The sequence below is a fragment of the Papaver somniferum genome, chromosome 10 (genome assembly GCF_003573695.1).
Source record: "Papaver somniferum cultivar HN1 chromosome 10, ASM357369v1, whole genome shotgun sequence".
Taxonomy (NCBI): domain Eukaryota; kingdom Viridiplantae; phylum Streptophyta; class Magnoliopsida; order Ranunculales; family Papaveraceae; genus Papaver; species Papaver somniferum.
Window position 1 is genome coordinate 83,064,383 of NC_039367.1, and position 24,610 is coordinate 83,088,992.

Sequence of the window (24,610 nt, forward strand, 5' to 3'; positions counted from 1 at the left end):
TTGGTGCTTCTTTCTCAGTTGGTCAAATCTTAAAATTGGTTGAAAAGGATTTCAACATTTGTCTGCCTGAAGTATCAATTTTATGTAATACTCAAGCTTTAAATCATGGTGTTCTCCAATGGACTCCTTCAGATATTCACTATATCAAAGTAAATGTCGATGCTGCATTCTTTCCAAATAGTGGAACCGCGGGTGATATTGCGCATGACCATCAGGAAATTACATGGGTTGTGGGACTTCAACATTTACCGCAACTTCTCAATTAGCGACTGAAATTAAAGCTGTTTTATTAGGTTTATAATTGGCCAAAATGAATAGTTTCTCGAGAGCTATAATTGAAGGAGATGCAACAAACTTGACCAAAGCTATTCTATGGAGCACCAGTGATATTCCATGGAACATAAGATATTTGGTCTTGAGAATCAAGGAAGCTGAACTTAATTTTGTTGACATTGTATTTGTTTATGTTCCTAAGAGCAAGGTGGAAGAATCCCATCTTCCATCTTCCATGCCACCTCAGCAGTTGGAATTGTCCAAGGAAGCTCAAGTCTTATGATGGAATTATAGAAACGCTAAGCATTTAACGCTAAAAAGAATATCATTTGACTTGGTTAATGGTATTTGACTGAAATATTTGCATGGTTGAAATTAAAAGTGGCTTTTCTACGTTTGATTAAAGCTAAAAGAAGAAATACGATATTCTGAATATCTAGTGTATTTCATCTTTTAGCGTAACGCATAGCGTTTAACGTTAGTTAGATTACCATTTCTTTGGATTCCACGCACTATTCCACAAAACCATGGAACATGGCTTGGAAAAAGTGTGGATGACACCAACTTAGAATCCATTAGACTTGACATGCCACACTTTTTCCAAGCTTGGAATAAGTTGGATTCCACAATGAGACTTGCTCTAAGAATGTGAACAATTTAGCTCACTCTCTCTATCGAGTCCAAATTTGTGCACGTTCCGACCCTCGTAATTGGCCGAAATTCCCACAAGCGGCTTTTGTTTCTCTTTCTTATTTCATCTTTCCCCTAAATTTCGTTGAAAAAATAAAATAATAAACTCCATTGATAACACCTAACATCTCTTTCCTTCGTGTCTTCAATCAAGAGTTGGAACCAAAATTTATTAGAAAAATCATCAAATAAATACATTTACTCCTTTAAGTGATTATCAGAACTGATTTTCTTTCGCTAATCCGGGTAATTGAATGTCAAGACTCAAAAGAGAAATTGAGATCTTATACAACTAAAACCTTCGCAATTTCAGATCAAATTGTTTGTTCATCATCTTAATATAATCCATCTTTACATTCATTAGTAGTTTCACTACACCAAAATGACCATTTTGACAAGAATAATCAAAGAAATCGTCGATTGCAAAAACTCAATAGCAGATTCATTAATTCCAACACTAGTTAATTACTAAAATATTTCCTCAATTTTCAAAACTAGTAACTATTAAAATTCTGATTTTGGAATAAAATATGGAATCTAGTGTAAGAAGGTAATGATTTAATTTTAAAGGCATGAATAAGGTTTTTCAATGGCGACATATGGTACCGTAAAACATCTCCATTACCGTCAATGGCTTAAAATCACAACCGGACTTAGGTAACTTCCTTATCATTCTAGGTTTTGCGAACATTACCTTTGCTACGAACACTACTCATTTAAATTGCCTTTTGATTGATCTTGTTTATTTATACATGTAAAACCTTAATTTTTTTACCTCAAAAAAAGAAGAAGAAAGAAATGCAAACGAAAGCAAACCCATGAATCATGATCCCTTGTTTAAAAGAGAAATAAACAGATGCTGATGATGTAATTGTTTGGCATAAAGAACTTGCAGGGAGAATGGAGAGAAAGATGAGTGGAGGAGAGACCAAGAAAGAAGAGATATCAATACATACTTAGTAAATTGTGTAAGGAAAAAAGAAAGAAAAAGTTAGAAAAACTAAAACCACTCGACCAAATTTGAGCCAATGAGAAAAGCCAGAATGTGCACCCTAATTTTAGAGGGGTGCACAAATTTGGACTCCTCTCTATCAATTTGCAATACATGACAACATTCAAGGCTACTAATTTCAGCCCAAGTTATATCTCTTCAGACGTCAATTTGAATGGATACTAATTTGAGGGCTTTTCAAAGCCCATTTTTCCTTTAAATAAGTAAATGAAAAGTAAATCAGAAATGCTCCATTTGAGCACGATTTACAAAGGGGATACCGGTCCTAATAAATGCTGATACCATTTCATCGTTCCAACGGTCAGGATCGGTGGATCTTTTTGTCCTATATGAAACGGTATCAACACTTAGTAGAACTGCTATCCCCTTTATAAATCATGCATTCCAGAGCATCATAATAAATATCTCATTGACAAGAACAGCCGTTGTGGGTATGAAATTAATTTAACGGTTCGAATTGATTTCAACTCTGAGGATTAAAAAAATCTAACGGTTCTTATTGATTGTAATTCAAAATTCAAATCGAAATAGAGAACATTCATTCTATATGACCGTTTGAAAGAAACCTTAATCTCATTTTTTTGTCATTCTCTTTCTCCTCCCAACTTTTCTTCTCTCATCTCATTGTTTCCCGTCTCTGCGCGTTCACCACTCGAAGAAGAATAACTCTCATCTCATTGTTTCCCGTCTCTGTGCGTTCACCACTCGAAGAAGAAACCCTAATAGTTTGTTAATCAAAAGCAACTTCGTCAGTAAACCCTAATAATGGAAGGTAGGAAATCTCTTTCTTACTTGTTCTTCTACTATATTGTTCTTGTTTTTTAAAATTAATTGATTCGTAATGTCAAATGTTGTTTTCTCAGAAAAAGCCCTAGAAATTCAAATACAAGACCTAGACGAAGGGGAAATTCTTCCAGATCAAGGTACATCACCATATTCCCTAGTTAGTGCTTTTCTTGTTGTTGTATACTTAGATCTAGGTTTCGTTTGATTAGAAATCAAATTCTTTGAATCGTTCCTTTTTTTTTTTTTTTTTTTTTTTTAAGTTCCTTCGATTCGTTATGGGTTGGTGAAATTGATGGATTTGGGGATTTCTTAGGTCGAAAACAAGAAAATTCCATAACGATGGAGGAAAATTGTGTTAGAGATCAAATTAAAGAAACAGAACCATCATTTGGCGAGGAGCAGAATATTAACCCTATTCCGAAGCAACTTGATGATTTAAGTACTCAAATTAAGGTAAATTTTGCTAAAAGCTAGATTTTAATTAATTTCTTTTTTCTAGTTTTCGTTCACACATAATATTCGATTGTTTCTGTTTCAGATTTTAAAGACAGAACAATCTGTTCTATCAGATGAAGTAAAGGGTATCGCTGATGGATCTTTTCCTGGTTCTGATGTTTCTGCTGCGCTTCTGCATCTCAGTATGTTTTCAGCACCGAAGAGTGTTTTTATTTTTTTACTTTTCGCCAGTTTTTTTCCTTTTGGTATTGATTTTGTTGTTTTCAAATTTTTTGAGTAAATAGGTAGTGAACATGAAGCTTTAAAGAAGAAGTACCTTAAAGAGAGTTCTGAAAGGAAGCGGCTTTATAATGAAGTGATTGAGCTCAAAGGCAATATAAGGGTATTCTGTAGATGCAGGCCTTTGAATCAGGATGAAATTGCAAATGGGTTTTATTCTGTAGTTGAATTCGACCCATCTATAGATACTGAGTTGCAGGTTACAAGCTCTGACTCTTCTAAAAAACAATTCAAGTTTGATCATGTCTTTGGTCCCAACGGAAATCAAGGTAATTGAATTGAGTCTAACTAGGAAGATTAGTTGTACAGCCCTTAGTTTTGTTGATTTTATATATCTGTGCTTCTGTTTGAATGATATCTATGCATTTAAATTTAATTTGCAGAGGCTGTTATTGCTCAAACGTCACCGGTGGTGACTTCCGTGTTGGATGGGTTCAACGTATGCATATTTGCCTATGGGCAGACAGGTACTGGCAAGACATATACAATGGAAGGGACTCTAGATGATAGAGGAGTCAATTATAGGACCTTGGAAGAGCTCTTTCGGATCTCAGAGGAGCGAAGTGATACCATGCGGTATGAGCTATTTGTTAGCATGTTGGAAGTCTATAATGAAAGAATCCGTGATCTTCTTGTGGACGAGTCCAACCAACATGCCAGAAAGTAAGGCGTTCTCTTCAACCTTTTCAATTTTATTAATTTGTGAAATCTGATTTTAAAAAAGAATAGCAAAGTATTTATGTTGGTTAATGTATTCAAGGTTGGAGATAAAGCAATCAGCGGAGGGAACACAAGAAGTGCCAGGGCTAGTTGAAGCTAGTGTTCAGAATACAGTTGAGGTGTGGGAGCAGCTACAGACTGGAAGCCGAAACAGAGCTGTTGGATCGACAAATTGTAATGAACTTAGTAGCCGTTCTCATTGGTAAGCAATAATTCATCTTATATTCTAGTAGAAATTGGTGATTCTATCGCCTTTTAGTCTATCCGAAGATAATTGTGGGTGTCCATAATAGTACGTGTAAGCTAGTTAGGTCAGTGAATCAAGAATTTATTAATGTTTTAAAATTGATGTTTTGAGTTATGTTGTATGGAGATGAAATAAAAATTACTATCTTCTGATAATCCAAATATATCATATTATATATGCAGCTTGTTCCGTGTAACTGTGAAGGGTGAGAATTTGGTGAATGGGCAGAGGACTAGGAGTCACCTCTGGCTCGTAGATTTGGCAGGTAGTGAGCGTGTCGGAAGAACTGAAGTTGAGGGTGAAAGGCTGAAGGAGTCACAGTTCATTAATAAGTCCCTCTCTGCCCTTGGTGATGTCATATCTGCTCTAGCATCAAAGACATCTCACATTCCTTACAGGAATTCTAAACTCACCCATTTGCTGCAGAGCTCCCTTGGTAGGTGTTTTTAATTCTCTCTAGGAACAAATTGAACGTGCAACTATGTATTCCTCGAGTCAGTTCTCTGTTCTCGTTTAAAGTCCGTAACTGAGTGGAACAAAAAAAATGCAGGAGGAGACTGCAAGACCCTGATGTTTGTCCAGATTAGCCCAAGTTCTGCAGATTCAGGGGAGACCCTTTGCTCTCTGAACTTCGCAAGTCGGGTCAGGGGAATTGAGCATGGTCCTGCGCGTAAACAATCAGATCCTACCGAGATTTTCAAGTACAAACAAATGGTATTAATGGCAACATTGAACTACTTCTTTATCTTACGATAATTGAATCACCTCTTTATGCACTATATTAACATTAACTTTGCTTTCCCCACTTATAACAGGCTGAAAAGTTAAAGCAGGACGAAAAAGAAACAAAGAAGTTGCAGGATAGCTTGCAGTCCTTGCAATTAAGGTTTGCTGCGCGTGAACAACTCTGTAGAAGTCTCCAGGAGAAGGTATCAACAACATGATAAGAAAGATAAATAGACATTTTTATTATTCATTTGCTCTCTTCCAAAATTTTTAATTGAATAACTCAAAATTCTTACAAGTAGACAATTCTTTGAAATCCTTAACAGCTACGAGACTCCGAGAATCAACTTGCAGAGGAGAGAAAAATCAGACTCCAACAGGAAGCTCGAGCTGTTGCTGCATATTCGACTAAACCATTGGGATTGCCATCTGTAAAAGCAGTACCCAGAGCTCCAGCAGAGAAGAAGCCACCACTAGGTCCTTCAAAGTTGAGACCACCATTGAGAGGAATCACCAACTTCATTCCCCCTCCATCACCTCTTCAACCCTGCAAAGTTGTTGCTACTGGTCATCCAACCTTGCCATCAGTAGACGAAAAAGAGAACTTTTCTAGGTCAATTTCAGCATGCAGCACCAAAACTTTGATGAGACCAAGGCGGGTGTCCATTGCAGTCAGGCCAGCATCAGCAACAGTGCAGTTTAGTCAGCCCAGGAGACGGGTTTCTATTGCTACGATTCGTCCAGAGCCGCAGTTGCACTCCACCACTGGACAGCCTCCTAACACCACTAATGCCCACTCAACACCTCAAATGCCCAGGAGACGGGTTTCTATTGCTACACTCCATCCAGAGTCAAATCATGGAATTACAGGCCGAATGTCATTTGTCAGGGACCCAAGAAGGAGGGTATCAAGAATGTTTTCACCAGTGCAGCAATCAGGACCCTCAACAGTGGAAGCAACTCCAATATCTAGCAGGAGCAAGTTTATGGGGAGCCCACCAACGCAAATTGGTTCTTGGAAGCCTAAGCATCCGACGGTGGTTGCACTGCAAAAGAGACATTTAGTCTGGAGTCCACTGAAGCAAAAGGGGTTTAAAAATGACAGAAAATCATTAATTCCTTCATTATCAGATAATTGGAGGTAGAAGTTGTTACAGGTTTTAAGTTTCTTATCTTCTTAATCATGTTCCGCTCACTTACATGTGTTGCGTACTTACGTTCACCTGGAAAAGTACACTTTGAAAGCTTCTTGCTTGGTTGATTGAATACAAACTCTTGCAAATATTCACTTTTTCGCAGTCCTGAATTTTGTGTCTTTCGGATGTTATCTGACCAAATTGCAATTTCTCCTCGTGGAAACAACAAATTGATCCCTGCCTGCCCATAGGTGCTGAAAGCATTCCTCACTTGGAATTACTCATGGTGGTGGGTGAAATTCCACTTTCAAGGTTTTGAAAATCTCTACTCTTATGAAATAAAATTTGATACAACTTTTGGTAGATTGGAGTTAAGGAATGACAACTTCACTTTTTAATGGAAAAAACTCTCTTCTTAGGTTGTAACTAGTAACCATACAGGGCCAAACAAGCCTAAAAGAATTAGGTAAATTCACCAGAGGAAATTTTCAGTTTAGTTCTTGTACATGGAAAAAAAAAACTGTTACATACACAATATAAGCAGATGGTATACATTGACATAAGTACACAACTTGATATCTAGACTGTTGCAGCACCTTTTGATTTCTCAATGATTTGCCTGTTTTCCTTTAAACCGCAGAACTGAATCGGCCGCTCGATGTGACAACGCCCCGCTGCATCTTTATCCAACTGAACGCAATACCTCTCAAATGTCCCTACAGTTACTTGGAGTCTGAAATCCAAACTAAACAAGAATTTCATCTCCAATCTGTTTATCTCTGCAGTGCTGACTCCTCCCACTTTAGCATAATATGCGTTGTTGAAGAACCTGAGGTGTAAAAAGAAAATATACTTAGCTTGATGCTGAACGAGTACACACAAAATAATTCATAAGAAGTACGTCCTATATCGTCTTGCGAAACATTGGGTACTAGTCACTGAATTTGTTTCTTAAAGTGAAGATTATCATGGTTCTCTGGTAAACTGAGGTACTTACGCGTCGTCATCAATAAACTTTGCAGCTACCATGACGCTGGTGATGAGAATACGGTGAACATTGAGTGACGTAAGGAGAAGATCGCCGTTTTGTAGGAATCTGTCCATGTAAATGCATGCAACAACAAAGCATGACGGACTACAGTTTGAGTACTTGAAGATGCGATCGATGTACTGCCTGATGCTCAGAGTAGGCGCTCTCAACCCATGAAAGACTGTAACCATGTCTTTCTGGTTCATGGACTCTAGTAACTTTTCGTTCTTTTGAACAGATCTCTCAAGAAATGAAGAAAGAAGTGACAACACTCGGGGGATCACTATAACTCGTTTTCTTGATTCATTTAGACCCAAAGCTAAATAAATTTCCGTGACTGAAGGCTGTATCTCAAATGCTAAGGATCCCATATCCGAATTAAGCTGCAAAATCCGCACAACAATGTATGCATTAGGATTAAGGATTCCAAAATCTAAACAACTAGTATTACTAATTAGAAGTAAAGGACACTCAAATCAGAAAAGGTTTCTACATCTTACCAAAAAGGCAAAACACAACAACTATTGGTAATCCATCATTATACAGAAGAAGACCTTAAAATTAAAGGAACCCTCCTCATTGGATCAACAAAGCAACACAATGAAGATACAAAGAATTCACTCCAATTATCAAACCTTGTTCTAACACCTTCAACATCTAACACAGCAATTGCAGCTGAGGTTCTTATATTTCTACCAAATCTAAGGAGACCACGTTCACAAAGTCGACTATAAAGCAACAAAATTTGCAAATTGAGATAAAAGAACAAATTGAAGATTCTAAACCAAACCTATAACTGAGAATCGGAATAATAACAAAAATGAATCTAATTAGAGCTTGCCAATCAATCCAACCAAGAATTGAAATGAAAAAACAAAACCCATATCTAGAAAGTCAGAAAGAAACAAAACAAGAAACTAAAATATGTACTGTGCTTACAATTTCTGAAGAGATATCTCTGAAAATCATCAACTGCGAGAACCCAGTGTTAGTACCATTCTCAACAGACCAGAGAGAGATAGAGAGAGAGAAATCGCGGAGAAGAGTTATGCAGGTGCCGTTCTCTATTTGTCTAGTGCAGTCATTCTTTTTTTTCTTTTCTTTTCCTTTTCTTGATATTTTAAGTTTTATATTTATTCTATACAGAGAAAGACAGTGAGTGATGATGAGTGTGGGAGAGAAATATTGACTACACCGACCTATCCAACTCTTCTCTTCATTCTTTTACTTTCCTTTTTCTTTTCTTTTTTTTTTAGTTTCTTTCGATCAAATTTTTTTTTTTGAGTCCGATTTAGAGAGGGTGCATGCGGTATTTCAATCTTAACTTTAATTTAATTTTGAGACAGATGAGATTTGTAACACGTAATGAGACGATTAACTACTAAACCAATCAATTGGACATGTCAAATTAGACATCACGAGCTTCTCATCACATGGAAGGTGTCGGCAGGTTTTAATTGGACAGCCTTCATTGGTTTCTTTCTGTTTATTTCATTCATTCCTAGTCGGAAAACATATAATATTGGCAGGGCCTACATTTGTTGCCAGTGTGTTAGTGGACCACCTTGCTTGTCACTCACCTTACATGTGCATGTTAGTGAAATGCATATCAAGCCATTAGAATACGCTTTTTATTTTATTTTAATTTGATTTCATATAACAGTTTTTATTTCAATCGTCTGCTAGCTGGATAATAATTGCATTTATCAGAAGATATTTTTCTGGAAAAAATATCGTTTGGTCTTTTTTAGGTAGTTACACGTATGTTTAGTCTTTTGGGAAAACGTCTTTATTATTTGGTTCATAATTATTTAAAATATAAAATGGACAAAAGTATCTTTCCGTGTTAATTTTTACTTATTTTTTTTATAGCAGTTCATTCTTCAAAATGAACTCCTGTTAATTTCTACTTATTTTTTCAGAAATCACCTAAAAAACCCAGAGTTCATTCCAGAAATGAACTCCATATAAAAAGCTAAAAAAACAGAGTTCATCCCGGAAATGAACTCCATATAAAAAACTAAAAAAACAGAGTTCATCCCAGAAATGAACTCCATATAAAAAGCTAAAAAAACAGAGTTCATGCCAGAAATGAACTCTGTATAAAAAGCTAAAAAAACAGAGTTCATTCTAGAAATGAACTCCATATTAAAAGCTAAAAAAACAGAGTTCATTCCAGAAATGAACTCCGTATAAAAAGCTAAAAAAAACAGAGTTCATTCCAGAAATGAACTCCGTACAAAAAGCTAAAAAAAACAGAGTTTATTCCAGAAATGAACTCCGTATAAAAAGCTAAAAAAACAGAGTTCATTCCAGAAATGAACTCCATATAAAAAGGTAAAAAAAAAACAGAGTTCATTCCAGAAATGAACTATATATAAAAACTCTTCCGTCGTCTTCAACAGCAGCAGCAAACATCATAGTCTTCAAAACAGCACCAACAATATCATATTCATCGTGTTCATCTTCATCATCTTCAACAACAACATCAAACAGTTGAGACGAAAAAAAAGACACAAAAACTACATCTTCTTCAAAAACTAAATCATCATCATCGTCTTTGGCATCACCAACATCATCTTCATCATCTTCCTCATCTTCAACAACAGCAGAAAATCAACAAAAAACAAAAAAGAAACGCAAAAACTTCATCATCATCATCTTATTTATCGTCTTCTTCATCATCATCAACAACATTAGCAGATAAAAAAGAACCCAAAAACATCGTCGTTCATCATCATCTTCATCATGAGCAGAGAAAAAAAAATGGGGAGAAGAAAAAACTAGATCTGGAAATAAAGAAGAGAGAGAATATAAATCTGAATATATAGAAGAGAGAGAAAGTGAATCTGAAAATAAGATATTTTCTTCTCTTTTTTTATGTATATATGGACCCAAAAGGGTATTTCTGCCACTACAAGATGACAATTACATCATCCATGACGTCACCCTAGGCACAAATCATTATTTCTAGGACCAAACTATAATATATATTTCCAAAAAGGACCAAACAGACAGTTGACTAGGTCAACTGGACTAGACTCCTTCTAATATCTTATTTGTAGGACCTATTGGTATTTCCTATTATTTTTGTTTGATAAAGATTTTTTTTGGATCAGTTTTTGGTAAACATTTACCAACGATTCAAACTTACTTTTTCGCGGGTCTATAATAATTATATACTCTAAAAAAGGAAAATAATAAAAAGTACCCATCTTTGCACAATTCAGACAAGGAGAAAGGAGGAGTACTTTTAAGTATTTATTACAGTTACATCTTATTGAGATATCACCTTGTTTAGTAATATATGTCATCAGGGCAAAATTTTTAAAATAAATAGGTCATCTATTTAGGAACGGAGGGAGCAATAGTCAAAAAGCCATTCTAAAAACTAAAACCTAGTTAGGAATTAATTTTTCTTTTCCCTCTCTCTTAACATAATATAATGGGACTCATAATCTCTATGAAAGTGGGTCCATGTGAGAGTCAATTTTTATTATATCAAAATTTTCGGTTTGTCAAAGCATCTCCAGTACAAGGGGTAAAGGTCTTAAAATAGCATGACACCTAGAATCTAAGACATTTCAACCAAATTTCGGGCGAAGGTCATAAAAAAAGATGACATGGCCAAGTGAGGGTAAATGAGAAAATCTAGATTAGACATTCTCCCTGACCTACGATCTTAAGTTCACATCATCATTTTGTCTCTATATTTAATTAAAGTTTGTTAGGTAAGACTTTGGGGAGTAAAGATGCACTTTAGGTGATTTTTTTTTGTTCAGTTAAATGACCCACAAAAAAAAGTTATTGATAAGGTCTATTCATGCACCATGTTAAAAATTTCTATTTGGCATACCAGGTGGCATGTCAAATCAGTTGCGCCACTATGAGAAAGCAACTGGGCAATAGTCTTTCTACCGAAAAATATTCATTATGTCGTTGGCGATATTAAGAATATTACTGGCGTTGTAATCCCCATCGCTTGGTGGAACCTATATCGTTCAGCGTCTATTTCGTAACCTCAGTTTCTCCCTACTTCATTCCTATATATACTCCCTTTCACTTCATCAAATTACTCACACCTACTTCTACATATATTTTACGTATATTTTTACATGTATTCTTAATTTTAAATTTCATAATCATCAATGGCGAGATCCAATGACCAGTGGAATATAATTATGAATTGGTTTAAACTACAATAAGAAAAGCATCAATGGAGGTTGCAACAAATTGATGATGAGGAAGTTGAAGATAAAGAACTAATCAACATTCTGATGCTCATACATTCATGTCAAATACCTAGAGTTCCAAAGCCAAAGGAAGTATTCTCATGAAGATATACATATCGAAGGAGGGAATTTTACAACCAGAAGATGGTGCACGATTATTTTTTTCCCCATTGTGTGTTCTCTGTTCAAGATTTCCAACGTCAGTTCTGCACGCCTCGACACCTAGTGAAAAAGATTATTGATGAGCTTTATCGAGTAAAACCTCAATTTAATTATCAGTTTGATGCACTAAATATTAGAGGTCATAGTCATGAAAAAAAAGTTACTTCGACTCTAAGGATTCTAGGATAACCAGTGGATGCGAATGATGAGTACTTTTGTATGGACAAAACAATTCATTCTCTTATCTTTCATTGTTTTGCAAAGTAATAATTAATCATTTTGGTCCAACGTATTTATATGTTAGACAAATATTAAGGGAGAATGAGGATAGAGGATTCCTAGAATTGTTAGGTAGTCTTGATTGTATGCATTGGGTATGGAAAGGATGCCTTACTTATTGGGCCGGTCAATACAATGGGGTCACTACCCGAAAAAACATTATCCTTGAAGTTTTTGCTTCTTATGATTTTTGGATATGACATTTTCTTTTTGTCTTCCGGATTCACAGAACGATACTAATATTTTGCACAAGTCACCACTGTTTGAAGATCTAAAGTATGTATTTTGTCCCCAAATCCGTTTCACAATTAACGGTCATCAATACACTCATGGGTATTATCTTGCGGATGGTATCTATCTCAAATGGTTAATATTGGTCCATTATTACCTTCAGCCCCCTGCCGGCGAAATTGGTCGTTTATACCAACATTTTAACGATCGCTAAATGTCGTTGAGGAAGGATGTGGGCCATATCGTGATTTTAGTCCTCGTTAAATGCACAAGACTATGCTCACTTTTGCATAATTCTACATAACATGGTAATTCAGGAAACCCGTCGTGATAAGGAGTGGACTAACTATGAAAATGAAGATTTGAGGCCTAAGATTCAACCAGAAAGAGACTTGCCTGCAAGAAACTATGGGAAAATGACTAATTACATTCATAACCAGAATCTGTATGACAATTTAAGAGAAGATCTAAGAGTGAATCTTTCGGAAGGTTATGGATGAACCGATGGGCGTAATTATTAAATTTTATTTCATGTATTAGTTTAAATATCTAATTGTTAATTTATTTGTAGTTTGTTATTAAGTGGAATGCAACAACATTTCAAATTAAGCAACTTTTCATTTCAAATTAAAATTAAGTAGAATGCAACAACATTTCAAATTCAACACTTCATCAAATTAAAATTAAAATTAAAATTAAAACTAATACATCATTTACTCATTTCGTAAGGTGTGACACTCTCTTCTGACGAAGTTGAACAGACGTGGGTAGCTAGGACCTCCTGGTTGAAATCGATGTCTGCATTGGGTCTCTAGGTGGTGAATGAGATTTTGATATGGCTCATCGACTTTTCGATTTCTCACATGTGGTGGATCCTCTAATGTGTTGGGGAAGCGAAATATCGTAACAAGTCAGTCCCCAAGTATAGTTGACTTGGGATCTGCCACTTTAATTACATAAGATAATCTGATGAAGTTACCATGCCTCTATCCACCCGACCGTCTCATATAAAATAAGGAAGGAATCATATCTGTTGGTTGTTGCTGATGCACCGGGGCTGGAGTAAAAATTCGAAATGATGCTGGAGACAATGCTGGCTTTGAGAGTTTGAACTGCCAAATATTGTGAGGTGAATGCTTGCTTTGCACTTCATAGATGGTTGAGCACTGAATGTCCATTGATGAGGTGAAATTTCTGTTTGGTTTTGCGATGAATTTTTATCTAAAGGAAGTAAATGCTTTACTTGACTGGTAAGCTGAAATCCTAATTATGAATGAAAGCTGGTGCAAACATTTTGGAGGAATTACAAATATTGCTTAACAAAAAGGGAAATATTAAAAATGGGGATTAGATTTTTAGGCGTGGAAAGGCTTGAGCCACCTAGCGTGTATGACTAATCCTACAGTTTTTTCGGTGCGATGAGTTTGTAATATCCTCCCAGCATGACTTATGTGACTATGTAAGATTAATCTTCATCACTTGAAGAGTCAGATGCAGAGAACCTAGCGTTCTCAGCAACTTTCAAAACCATATAAATAACTCGAAAATAGTTGTGTTTCTGCGCAAGTGATTTACGGACTTCTCACTTTTCATATATACAACTTCCGAACACTTGACGAAATATTGAAAGATCAGCTTATCACTCACACCTCCAAGTCACGACAGGGTAATAGCTGAATCAAGTCCCCAGGTATTGATATAACGTGGGATAGCTGGTTGCACGAAGGGTTTTTGAATAAGACTTACTTGCAAATTGATCTTTTGGAGGCTCGTTGTTACATCTTCTTTAGGTACTTGTTCCGCATCTAGACCTGTTTCTTGGCCGCCTCCTGGTACCAAAGGATCTTCAGGATTTCTCAGTTTGTTGGAGATTCTCTGAGGTGTCAGCATCAGTGGTGCAAGTACATATGCTCATATCTTGTTGGTGTGCATTATGGTCGCCCATGATCATGTCATAATATGGATCCTTTCTGACAATGTAAAATTTGGCGTATGTCTGGACATCTCCCATTTTCACCTGGAGAGTGATACGGCCATAATCGCTTCTGGATCTCCCTTTATAGTCCCTGAACACATTTGGAGAACAGGAAGCCTCACCTTTGAGAACTCTCGCAGCTCTCAAGTTTTCGATAGTGATGATGTTAACATCATTGTCGGCATCAATTAGCACCTTTTCAAAATTGACATCTCTGAGTCTGAGGTGAACGGTAGTGAGAAGTCCCCAGTCATGCTTCTCCTCATTGATTACGCCAGTCATAGCTTCTGGAGATGGCTCAGGTGTGGTCGTGGTTTCTTCGATAAAAGGTGAACGTCTACCTGAAACAATGTAGTTGAGGGCAACAAAGGCATCCTTACGTTGCGCTTTGGAGAGATAAAGGAAATCCCACATATGATCCATCATTGATTGTACGGTTTTGTAGACGGAGTCTCCAGAAAGTAAGAAACTTCTAACAGGAAGAGGGTCTCTGTGTACACTTGTAGGATGGTTGACAAACCTATTGAGACGTCAGTACTTGGGATCTTCCATTTATTGCTCGGTTGGAGGATGTATGATAGATGTATATTGATGACGCCATCTTGTATCCAGACCTCCAAGAGTTCAATCACCTCTTCTATTGGAAAGGAAAAATCTGGAAATGATGGGGTCTCATTTGACCTGTGTGGAACGAGAGTTGGGCGCTTAGATTGTTGAAAGTCGCTCTCCGGATGCCTTCTCTTTCCAGCGTCACTAGTAGTTGATTGAAGGTTGAATATTTTATTGGAAGGACGCCTGTTTTTTTGAACATCTGCATGAGCTTCTTCATTCTGGGATGATTCAGAGCGACTGAGTAAAGCAGCAGGGAATATTTTAAAAGCTTCCGATACAATATGGGAATACATATTTTTCAAGAAGGATGCATATAATGGAATCACCCTTTCATCGCAAGGAATCTGATGAGAACGTGCAAAATTGATAGGTGTCTAAAACACCTTGATATTTATCTATTGTTTATGTTTTCTTTGCTAAGTTTTCTTGTAAATTATGTATTTTATGTTTGATTTTGAGTTCTAGGTACTTTGGAGCAAAAGAAGAAGAAACGTCGCTTAAAAGGAGCTAAAGTGTCATTTCATGTGCAACTGCTGTTGGAGGCGACTTATTTCTCATTATTTACTTTTATTTCTTCATCTCTATCTGAAAGGCATGTCGGCTTTAGTGATGCAAGTTTTGTCTGAAAAGCATGAAAACCTTAGTGATGTATAAAAATTGAAGAAAAGAAGTGGATATGAGAGGTAAGAGATGGCTGCTCGAGAAACTACTAAAAGCACTCAGGAAAGAGTTAAAGGCATCCCCAGAAATGTCCCAAAAGAGTTGATAAAGCACCCGGAGGAAATTCTGCTATTCACAGCCCAAAATTAGTCCTTATACCCCACAAATTGCTATTCACACCCCTGGAATTGCGAAATGTACCCCAAATTGCTAAAGGGACACCACAGTCGGATAAGGGGCACATTATCTTCAACAATTTGAATTCAGAATTTTGGCGGGAAAAAGTAAGGTTTGAACAACAGAATTAGGGTTTAGGATTTGAAGGTGTTCTGAAGAGATTCAATGGCTGAAATTCATTTGGTTTGATCTTCTCGACTATACAGGACTGGTAATGATCTTTGTTTCAGTTAGAATTGTCCAGATAATCGGAATTTGAAGAACAGAGAATACACGGTTTTGACGGGAAAAGTTATCTTCACGAACCAGATTTAGGGTTCGAATTTTGACCGAGAGTTAACGAGATTCAATCGCTGGATTTAGTTTCATTGGGCATGTTAAGGCTAAACAGGGGAGATATGGGTGATTTGTTCGACCCACTTGGGCTGGATAATCACCAGTGATGAAAACTGAGTTAGAAAGACGCTAAGAGTTCTGTTGAGAAGACTTGGACCTTTACACTGAGATTCATCCGGTCAAATGGACTACAGTTATCCTGTTACGACTTAACAGGGATGGTACGTGTGTTGGAATGGGTTTAATTCGACAGAAAATGAAGATTTTCTCAAAACAGGGAAGTTAAGGAAATGGAGAAAGAATCTTGGCTCTATATGGAAGTACGTGGATTTATTTCCACTATATGGGATTCTGCTACGTCATGATGATAGTTTTGAAGGAAAGAAACATCCAGAAGACGCGTAAGAGGGCCTGGGAAGAAATTTTCGGAGCTTGGCATGGAAGAAAAGCGGTGATTTTGCGTGGAAGAAAAGTAAAGATTGTGAATATTTTCTAGAGTATTTTTCGACCTGTTGGCTATATAAAGACATATAGGAGTCCCAAAAAGATATACGGGGAGCCTGGGATAGAATAGTTAGCTTGAATTCGAGAAATAAGAAAACACAGAAAGTTCACCTGCTGCTGCAACTTGAAGAACACAAAGAACATAGCCTATCAGAAACAGTCGCGGAAAAATTTCTTTATTCAACAACAGAAAGCATATATCGTACTTCCTTTGGTAGCGAAAGACCTTTAGCAACAACAGTGGCTGAACAGTTTCGATCGCTGATTACCTTTAGCGACTAATAATCGTTGTAAGCAGAATATCTTTAATTTTAATACAATGATTAATCAAATATTCTTCAATTCTCGATCTATGAGTAGCTAAGTTTCTTTTCTAGGGTTTTGGAGGAAACTATTTTTAATGGGTAATATTTAGTATTTAAATTCTTTGACATATTTACTCCATATTTGTGCTTTCAATTGACTAAATTTTTTCTCTTCTTTGTATGCTTCGTAAAAACTATTTTGGGTAGTTTGAGCTGCCGATCTCTTATAAGCGAAGGAAAATCAGGCCTTAGAATAGTGACGAGAGTCATAAAAAAAAGAGCTTATAACTTTATATCTTCCAACGCATAAGATTGAGTTCGAATTGTTTTGATTAAATTAGGAGTATTATGTCAAAGTTTTAATTATTGAGTTTACCAACATTAGAAGTAATGAAATCCAAATCCCTAGACTCATCTCTCTTTGATAACAAAAATCAATTTTAATTAGCTTGTCTTAGTTTTTTTTTCTTATAATCAAAACCAAATCTTCATAAAAGTCCGAGCAACGAAACCTTACTTCCACTGTAAAAACTACATCATTTTTTGGCGCCGCCGACGCGGACTGTATATGGATTAGGTTTTAGATTATTTTTTTTAGTTTTTACTAGTATTTTTTTCTTTTTCTTTTTTCTATTTTACGTCTTTGGGTATTTTTCTTGTATTTTTGGTGTGCAGATTTTTCTTGAAATTAAAAGTGGAAAGTGGAACAAGCAGCCAAACAGGTAAGTATCCAAGTTTCATTTGTAATTTTTATTTATTTTTGTAAATATTTATTTTAGGAAATATTTTGATTCTTTAGATATTTTATTTATTTGTACATAATTAGTCTAGGATTTTTATTTTCTTTGTAAATATTTTTGTTTTCTTTTTATATAAAGAAAAAAGAACACGTTGCACACATCAATTGCATTGTCAGACAACCAATTTTAGGAAAACCCGTGAAAAAGTACGTTGAACCCGTGCCTTGGGCCTTATGGGAGTTACCAGCCGAAATTCCACAAAACTTATCCCAGTACCGTTGACCAGTCTTTGACTGTAGGTATATACAACTTAAGGTAACCTGAGCCTACCAATTTTAGTCGACCCTGCATTTGCACGTGCACAAAAAAAATATCAAGCTGGTATTATAAAGACCAATATAGTGATTATTCAACTGAGTATCTAAATGGAAAATATCCGTACTATGCCCGTAGTGTGGATAGTATTTGGGACCACTACCGACCTTCAGAGGGTTATGGTTCATACCATGGTGATCCCAATTACTATTCCCACGTCCACCAATCATACGAACGGGAGAATGAGCAATATTATAATGAAAAAAATGAGAGTTCTCCATCTTTAGAGGATTCAATCAATCAATTGCCACCAGTTCATGATGAATATAAAACTCATTCCTTAGAAGATGCACTCAAACAATTTCATTTGACAAGTCTTTCTTTACAGGAATCACTGAAGAAGTTCGATAAAACTATATGTGAATCTGAAATAAAAAGGGATAAACTGTGTGGGACTCTTAATAAGTATGAGGACCAAAATGCACCCAAAGATATTGCTCATAATGAACTTGAATTCCAAAATAGTGTTTCCAATCTTACCCTTGAAAATACATATAATTATTCACCTAATTTAGAGGAAGAGGTTAGATCTGAAAACATTGCATGTTTAGACAAGGTTCAACCATCCTCGTATTGTTATGATAGTGAGGATAGTGTCGATGAAGAATTTAAATATTAGTCAATGATAGGAGATTGTTACCCAACTGAGCCTTGATTAAATTGTTTCTAGCTCAAATCCTAATAATGTTGATAATTATTCACTTATTCAAAAGGATGAGATTTGACTAGAGATACCATAGTTTTAGATGGTGTAGTATATCATTGTGATTATGAAGCGATGATGGTTTAGAGGAAAGAGTTTATCTGAGACAATGTTTTAGAGTCTAGCGATTCGGAAACAATAGTCTCTATTGAGGATTATAGAAGTGTAGAACCACCTGATTACAATGTAGAAGAATAAAAGACCATTTTCCTAAATCTGATAATTTAGAAATTAAGGAAATTGTGACTAGTTTATCTATGGATATTACAATTCTAAGTTTGGGGGTGAATATCTTCTCCCCGTGGTTTACTTTCTACTCTTATAAAGGTCCCTAACTTGGGACTTATATGTGCGTCTACCATCTTAAAGATTATCTTCATGCACGTTTTCATGTACCTAAATAGTCCAAAAGAAACTCAGTTGATAGAAACCCATCCTCTGGTTGATGTGGTTAAGCCGGGCCATGATACCATAATTGACTTTGTTGTCCCACCAAAATTTTATTTTCCAAATGTGGGAGTATCTCAATTTGAAATGTGTCATTATAAAGTTTTTAGAACTAAACCTAATTATTTTGGGAAATTAAAATTGTCGACACATTTTCTTAAGAATGACCACTACCATTATGGTCAAGGTCAACGGTGTAAGTCAAATCCAATTGACTTAGAGGATCCCCAATTATTCAGGTTATTATTATGTGCTTCTAAGTTCTTATTTGAGTTTGTCCAGACTCTGCAACCTGATCCTCCGGATCCTATCAATGAGGAAACCTGGCCCATGAAAATATTTTATCCAGACCCTTTCACAGAACCTGAATCCGAACCACAGCTAGATGTAGTTGTCTTAAAAAGGAAACTAGATAAGGGTGTGCTTTATTTGTTCATTTTCTTGGCATTCCTTTTATGTGTGGTAGCTTTATTCAATTTTGATGACCCACATAGGTTCCGACTATTGCTATATGATTTTATGTGGTGACTAATTCTATCGATGTCTGGCCGAAGTTACTAACTTAGCGCTTATGGGAGGCAACCCATACATGGTGATTTAAGGTCCCTTGGAGGACCCTGTTGTTGATAGTACATTGGTTTTTTTTTGTTTTTATTTCTTCTTTCTTGCTCCCATGGAAGGATTGCTACGCTTCATCCAGGTACTATCTTTCTGACTTACCTCTTTATTACTCTTGTTACTTATATTTTTGGTACTGCACTTTAATTTGAAACATTGAGGACAATGTTAGGTTTAAGATTGGGGGTGAGGGAAAAACTTTTAGTTAGTTTTTAATAAAAAAAAATTAATAAAGTAAAAAAATTAAAAATTAAACTCCAGAGCCTAGAAATTTGTGCGAAATCAGGATGACACTAACCATCTAAGTGATGGAAACATCTTGGTTGTAGGAGTTAAGGAACCCAATACAGAGTCTATTCATAGAAAGACAGAGTTCAGGTGTTAGAATGGAATCATCACACTACGTTCTGTTTTTTATTTTATTTGAAAAATTATTTTTTTAAGTGATTTGGTGGGCCCACACATCGAATTGTTACCACTTCGGATGAAATAGAGTGATTGAGTTACTAAATAATAAATAGACCAGACCAATCAGACCAAACAGAATTAAATAAAATAAAAAAAATAAAAATAACACGGATAGCAATATGTGTGTGTTTTCCTGTCTCGTCGCCTAAGCAAGCGTGGACGCAGGATCCATGGGAACTATCATGTAATCTGCTGACAAGAAGCATGCGCTTGGATCAAAAGATCAAATCATGCGGTTATAAAAAAAAAGTTTATTATTGTGCAATAAAATCAACTGCTGGTTCCCTTGTGTATGCCAGTTGAGTTGATCTAGAATTAAGATTATCGACCGTGGTTCCCTTGTATATGCCAAGCTGTGTTGATATTAGTCCAGACCAGTATCTCAATCCATTAGGATTATAGGTTCATCTTGGCGGAGGCCTTCAGACAATATGGGAAACACCGTTCACCTTAGACAACATTGTTTTGAACTATCTATCTCTATAATCCATCTTCTTAATTATTCATTTGTGTGATTTCGATATTGATGTCAAGAGTGCGACTATCTATTTAGAGCTCTGTCACTTATATATATGAATATGATTCACATCAGGGTACTACCTTTTGTAACCAATGAAATTATGCCAACAAATTGCTAAAGGGACACCACAGTCGGATAAGGGGCACATTATCTTCAACAATTTGAATTCAGAAATTTGGCGGGAGAAAGTAAGGTTTGAACAACAGAATTAAGGTTTAGGATTTGAAGGTGTTCTGAAGAGATTCAATGGCTGAAATTCATTGGTTTTGATCTTCTCGACTATACATGACTGGTAATGATCTTTGTTTCAGTTAGAATTGGCCAGATAATCGGAATTTGAAGAACAAAGAATACACAGTTTTGACGGGAAAAGTTATCTTCACGAACCAGATATAGGGTTCGAATTTTGACTGAGAGTTAACGAGATTCAATCGCTGGATTTAGTTTCATTTGGCCTGTTAAGGATAAACATGGGAGATATGGGTGATTTGTTCGACCCACTTGGGCTGGATAATCACCAGTGATGAAAACAGAGTTAGAAAGACACTCGGAGTTCTGTTGAGAAGACTTGGACCTTTACACTGAGATTCAACCGGTCAAATGGACTATAGTTATCCTATTACGACTTAACAGGGATGGTACGTGTGTCGGAATGGGTTTAATTCGACATAAAATGAAGATTTTCTGAAAACAGGGAAGTTACGGAAATGGAGAAAGAATCTCGGCTCTATATGGAAGTACGTGGATTTATTTCCACTCTATGGGATTCTGCTACGTCATGATGATAGTTTTGAAGGAAAGAAACATCCAGAAGACGCGTAAGAAGGCTTGGGAAAAATTTTCAGAGCTTGGCAGGGAAGAAAAGCGGTGATTTTGCGTGGAAGAAAAGTAAAGATTGTGAAGATTTTCTCGAGTATTTTTCGACCTGTTGGCTATATTAAGACATGTAGGAGTCCCAAAAAGATATACGGGGAGCCTGGGATAGAATAGTTAGCTTGAATTCGAGAAATAAGAAAACACAGAAAGTTCACCTGCTGCTGCAACTTGAAGAACACAAAGAACATAGCCTGTCAGAAACAGTCGCGGAAAAATATCGTTATTCAACAACAGAAAGCATATATCGTACTTCCTTTGGTAGCGAAAGACCTTTAGCAACAACAGTGGCTGAACAATTTCGATCGCTGATTACCTTTAGCGACTAAAAATCGTTGTAAGCAGAATATCTTTATTTTTAATTCAATGATTAATCAAATATTCTTCAATTCTCGATCTATGAGTAGCTAAGTTTCTTTTCTAGGGTTCTGGAGGAAACTATTTTTAATGGGTAATATTTAATATTTAATTTCTTTGACATATTTACTCCATATTTGTGATTTCAATTGTCTAAAAATTTTCTCTTCTTTGTATGCTTCGTAAAAACTGTTTTGGGTAGTTTGAGCTGCCGATCTTTTATAAGTGAAGGAAAATTAGGCCTTAGAATAGTGACGAGAGTCGTAAAAAAAGAGCTTATAACTTTATATCTTCCAACACATAAGATTGAGTTCGAATTGTTTTGAGTAAATTAGGAGTATTATGACAAATTTTAATTATTGAGTTTACCAACATTAGAAGTAGTGGAATCCAAATCCCTAGACTCATCCCTCTTTGATAACAAAAATCAATTTTAATTAGGTTGTCTTAATTTTTTTTCTTATAATCAAAACCAAATCTTCATAAAAGTCTGAGCAACGAATCCTTACTTCCACTGTAAAAACTACATCAGTTTTTTGCGCCGCCGACGCGGACTGTATATAGATTAGGTTTTAGATTATTTTTTTTCAGTTTGTACTAGTATTTTTTTTCCTTTTTCTTTTTTCTATTTCACGTCTTTGGGTATTTTTCTTGTATTTTTGATGTGCATATTTTTCTTGAAATTAAAAGTGGAAAGTGGAATAAGCAGCCAAACAGGTAAGTATCCAAGTTTCATTTGTAATTTTTATTTTTTTGTAAATAATTATTTTAGGAAATATTTTGATTCTTTAGATATTTTATTTATTTGTACATAATTAGTCTAGGATTTTTATTTTCTTTGTAAGTATTTTTGTTTTCTTTTTATATAAAGAAAAAAGAACACGTTGCACACATCAATTGCATTGTCAGACAACCAATTTTAGGAAAACCCGTGAAAAAGTACGTTGAACCCGTGCCTTGGGCCTTATGGGAGTTACCAGCCGAAATTCCACAAAACTTAGCCCAGTACCGTTGACCAGTCTTTGACTGTAGGTATATTCAACTTAAGGTAACCTGAGCCTACCAATTTTAGTCGACCCTGCATTTGCACGCACAAAAGAAAAATGTCAAGCTGGTATTATAAAGACCAATATAGTGATTATTCAACTGAGTATATAAATGGAAAATATCCGTACTATGCCCGTAGTGTGGATAGTATTTGGGACCACTACCGACCTTCAGAGGGTTATGGTTCATACCATGGTGATCCCAATTACTATTCCCACGTCCACCAATCATACGAACGGGAGAATGAGCAATATTATAATGAAAAAAATGAGAGTTCTCCATCTTTAGAGGATTCAATCAATCAATTGCCACCAGTTCATGATGAATATAAAACTCATTCCTTAGAAGATGCACTCAAACAATTTCATTTGACAAGTCTTTCTTTACAGGAATCACTGAAGAAGTTCGATAAAACTATATGTGAATCTGAAATAAAAAGGGATAAACTGTGTGGGACTCTTAATAAGTATGAGGACCAAAATGCACCCAAAGATATTGCTCATAATGAACTTGAATTCCAAAATAGTGTTTCCAATCTTACCCTTGAAAATACATATAATTATTCACCTAATTTAGAGGAAGAGGTTAGATCTGAAAACATTGCATGTTTAGACAAGGTTCAACCATCCTCGTATTGTTATGATAGTGAGGATAGTGTCGATGAAGAATTTGAAATATATAGTCACAGTGAAGTAGGAGATTGTTACACCAATTGAGCCTTATGATTATAATCTTCTTTCTAGCTCAAATCCTAATTATGTTGATAATTATTCACTTATTCAAAAGGATGAGTATTTGACTAGAGATACCATAGTTTTAGATGGTGTAGTATATCATTGTGATTATGAAGCCGATGATGGTTTAGAGGAAAGAGTTTATCCTGAGACAATTGTTTTTGAGTCTAGCGATTCGGATACAATAGTCTCTATTGAGGATTTTAGAAGTGTAGAACCACCTGATTACAATGTAGAAGAATAAAAGACCATTTTCCTAAATCTGATAATTTAGAAATTAAGGAAATTGTGACTAGTTTATCTATGGATATTTACAATTCTAAGTTTGGGGGTGAATATCCTTCTCCCCGTGGTTTACTTTCTACTCTTATAAAGGTCCCTAACTTGGGACTTGGCATATGTGCGTCGACCATCTTAAAAGATTATCTTCATGCACGTTTTCATGTACCTAAATATGTCCAGAAAGAAACTCAGTTGATAGAAACCCATCCTCTGGTTGATGTGGTTAAGTCGGGCCATGATACCATGATTGACTTTGTTGTCCCACCAAAATTTTATTTTCCAAATGTGGGAGTTTCTAAATTTGAAATGTGTCATTATAAAGTTTTTAGAACTAAACCTAATTATTTTGGGAAAATTAAAATTGTCGACACATTTTCTTAAGAATGACCACTACCATTATGGTCAAGGTCAACGGTGTAAGTCAAATCCAATTGACTTAGAGGATCCCCAATTATTCAGGTTATTATTATGTGCTTCTAAGTTCTTATTTGAGTTTGTCCAGACTCTGCAACCTGATCCTCCGGATCCTATCAATGAGGAAACCTGGCCCATGAAAATATTTTATCCAGACCCTTTCACAGAACCTGAATCCGAACCACAGCTATATGTAGTTGTCTT

General features: G+C 35.8%; 2 protein-coding genes across 2 annotated transcripts; one reads left to right on the plus strand and one right to left on the minus strand.

Moving 5' to 3' along the window:
• The first annotated feature begins 2,555 nt into the window (after nucleotides 1-2,555).
• LOC113318048 (kinesin-like protein KIN-14S) lies at nucleotides 2,556-6,487 on the plus strand. Its single transcript, XM_026566171.1, has 11 exons — nucleotides 2,556-2,747; nucleotides 2,839-2,898; nucleotides 3,075-3,214; nucleotides 3,300-3,399; nucleotides 3,502-3,765; nucleotides 3,880-4,159; nucleotides 4,257-4,418; nucleotides 4,646-4,899; nucleotides 5,014-5,177; nucleotides 5,279-5,392; nucleotides 5,516-6,487. The coding sequence occupies exons 1-11, from the start codon at nucleotides 2,741-2,743 to the stop codon at nucleotides 6,332-6,334; spliced, it is 2,364 nt and encodes a 787-aa protein (XP_026421956.1). The 5' UTR covers nucleotides 2,556-2,740; the 3' UTR covers nucleotides 6,335-6,487.
• A 213-nt stretch (nucleotides 6,488-6,700) lies between these two features.
• LOC113318049 (cyclin-P3-1-like) lies at nucleotides 6,701-8,603 on the minus strand. Its single transcript, XM_026566172.1, has 3 exons — nucleotides 8,295-8,603; nucleotides 7,323-7,738; nucleotides 6,701-7,154 (listed from the first exon to the last, which is right to left on the minus strand). Exons 1-3 carry the CDS (start codon nucleotides 8,322-8,324, stop codon nucleotides 6,905-6,907), a joined length of 696 nt encoding a protein of 231 aa, XP_026421957.1. The 5' UTR covers nucleotides 8,325-8,603; the 3' UTR covers nucleotides 6,701-6,904.
• Between the last annotated feature and the right edge of the window lie 16,007 nt (nucleotides 8,604-24,610).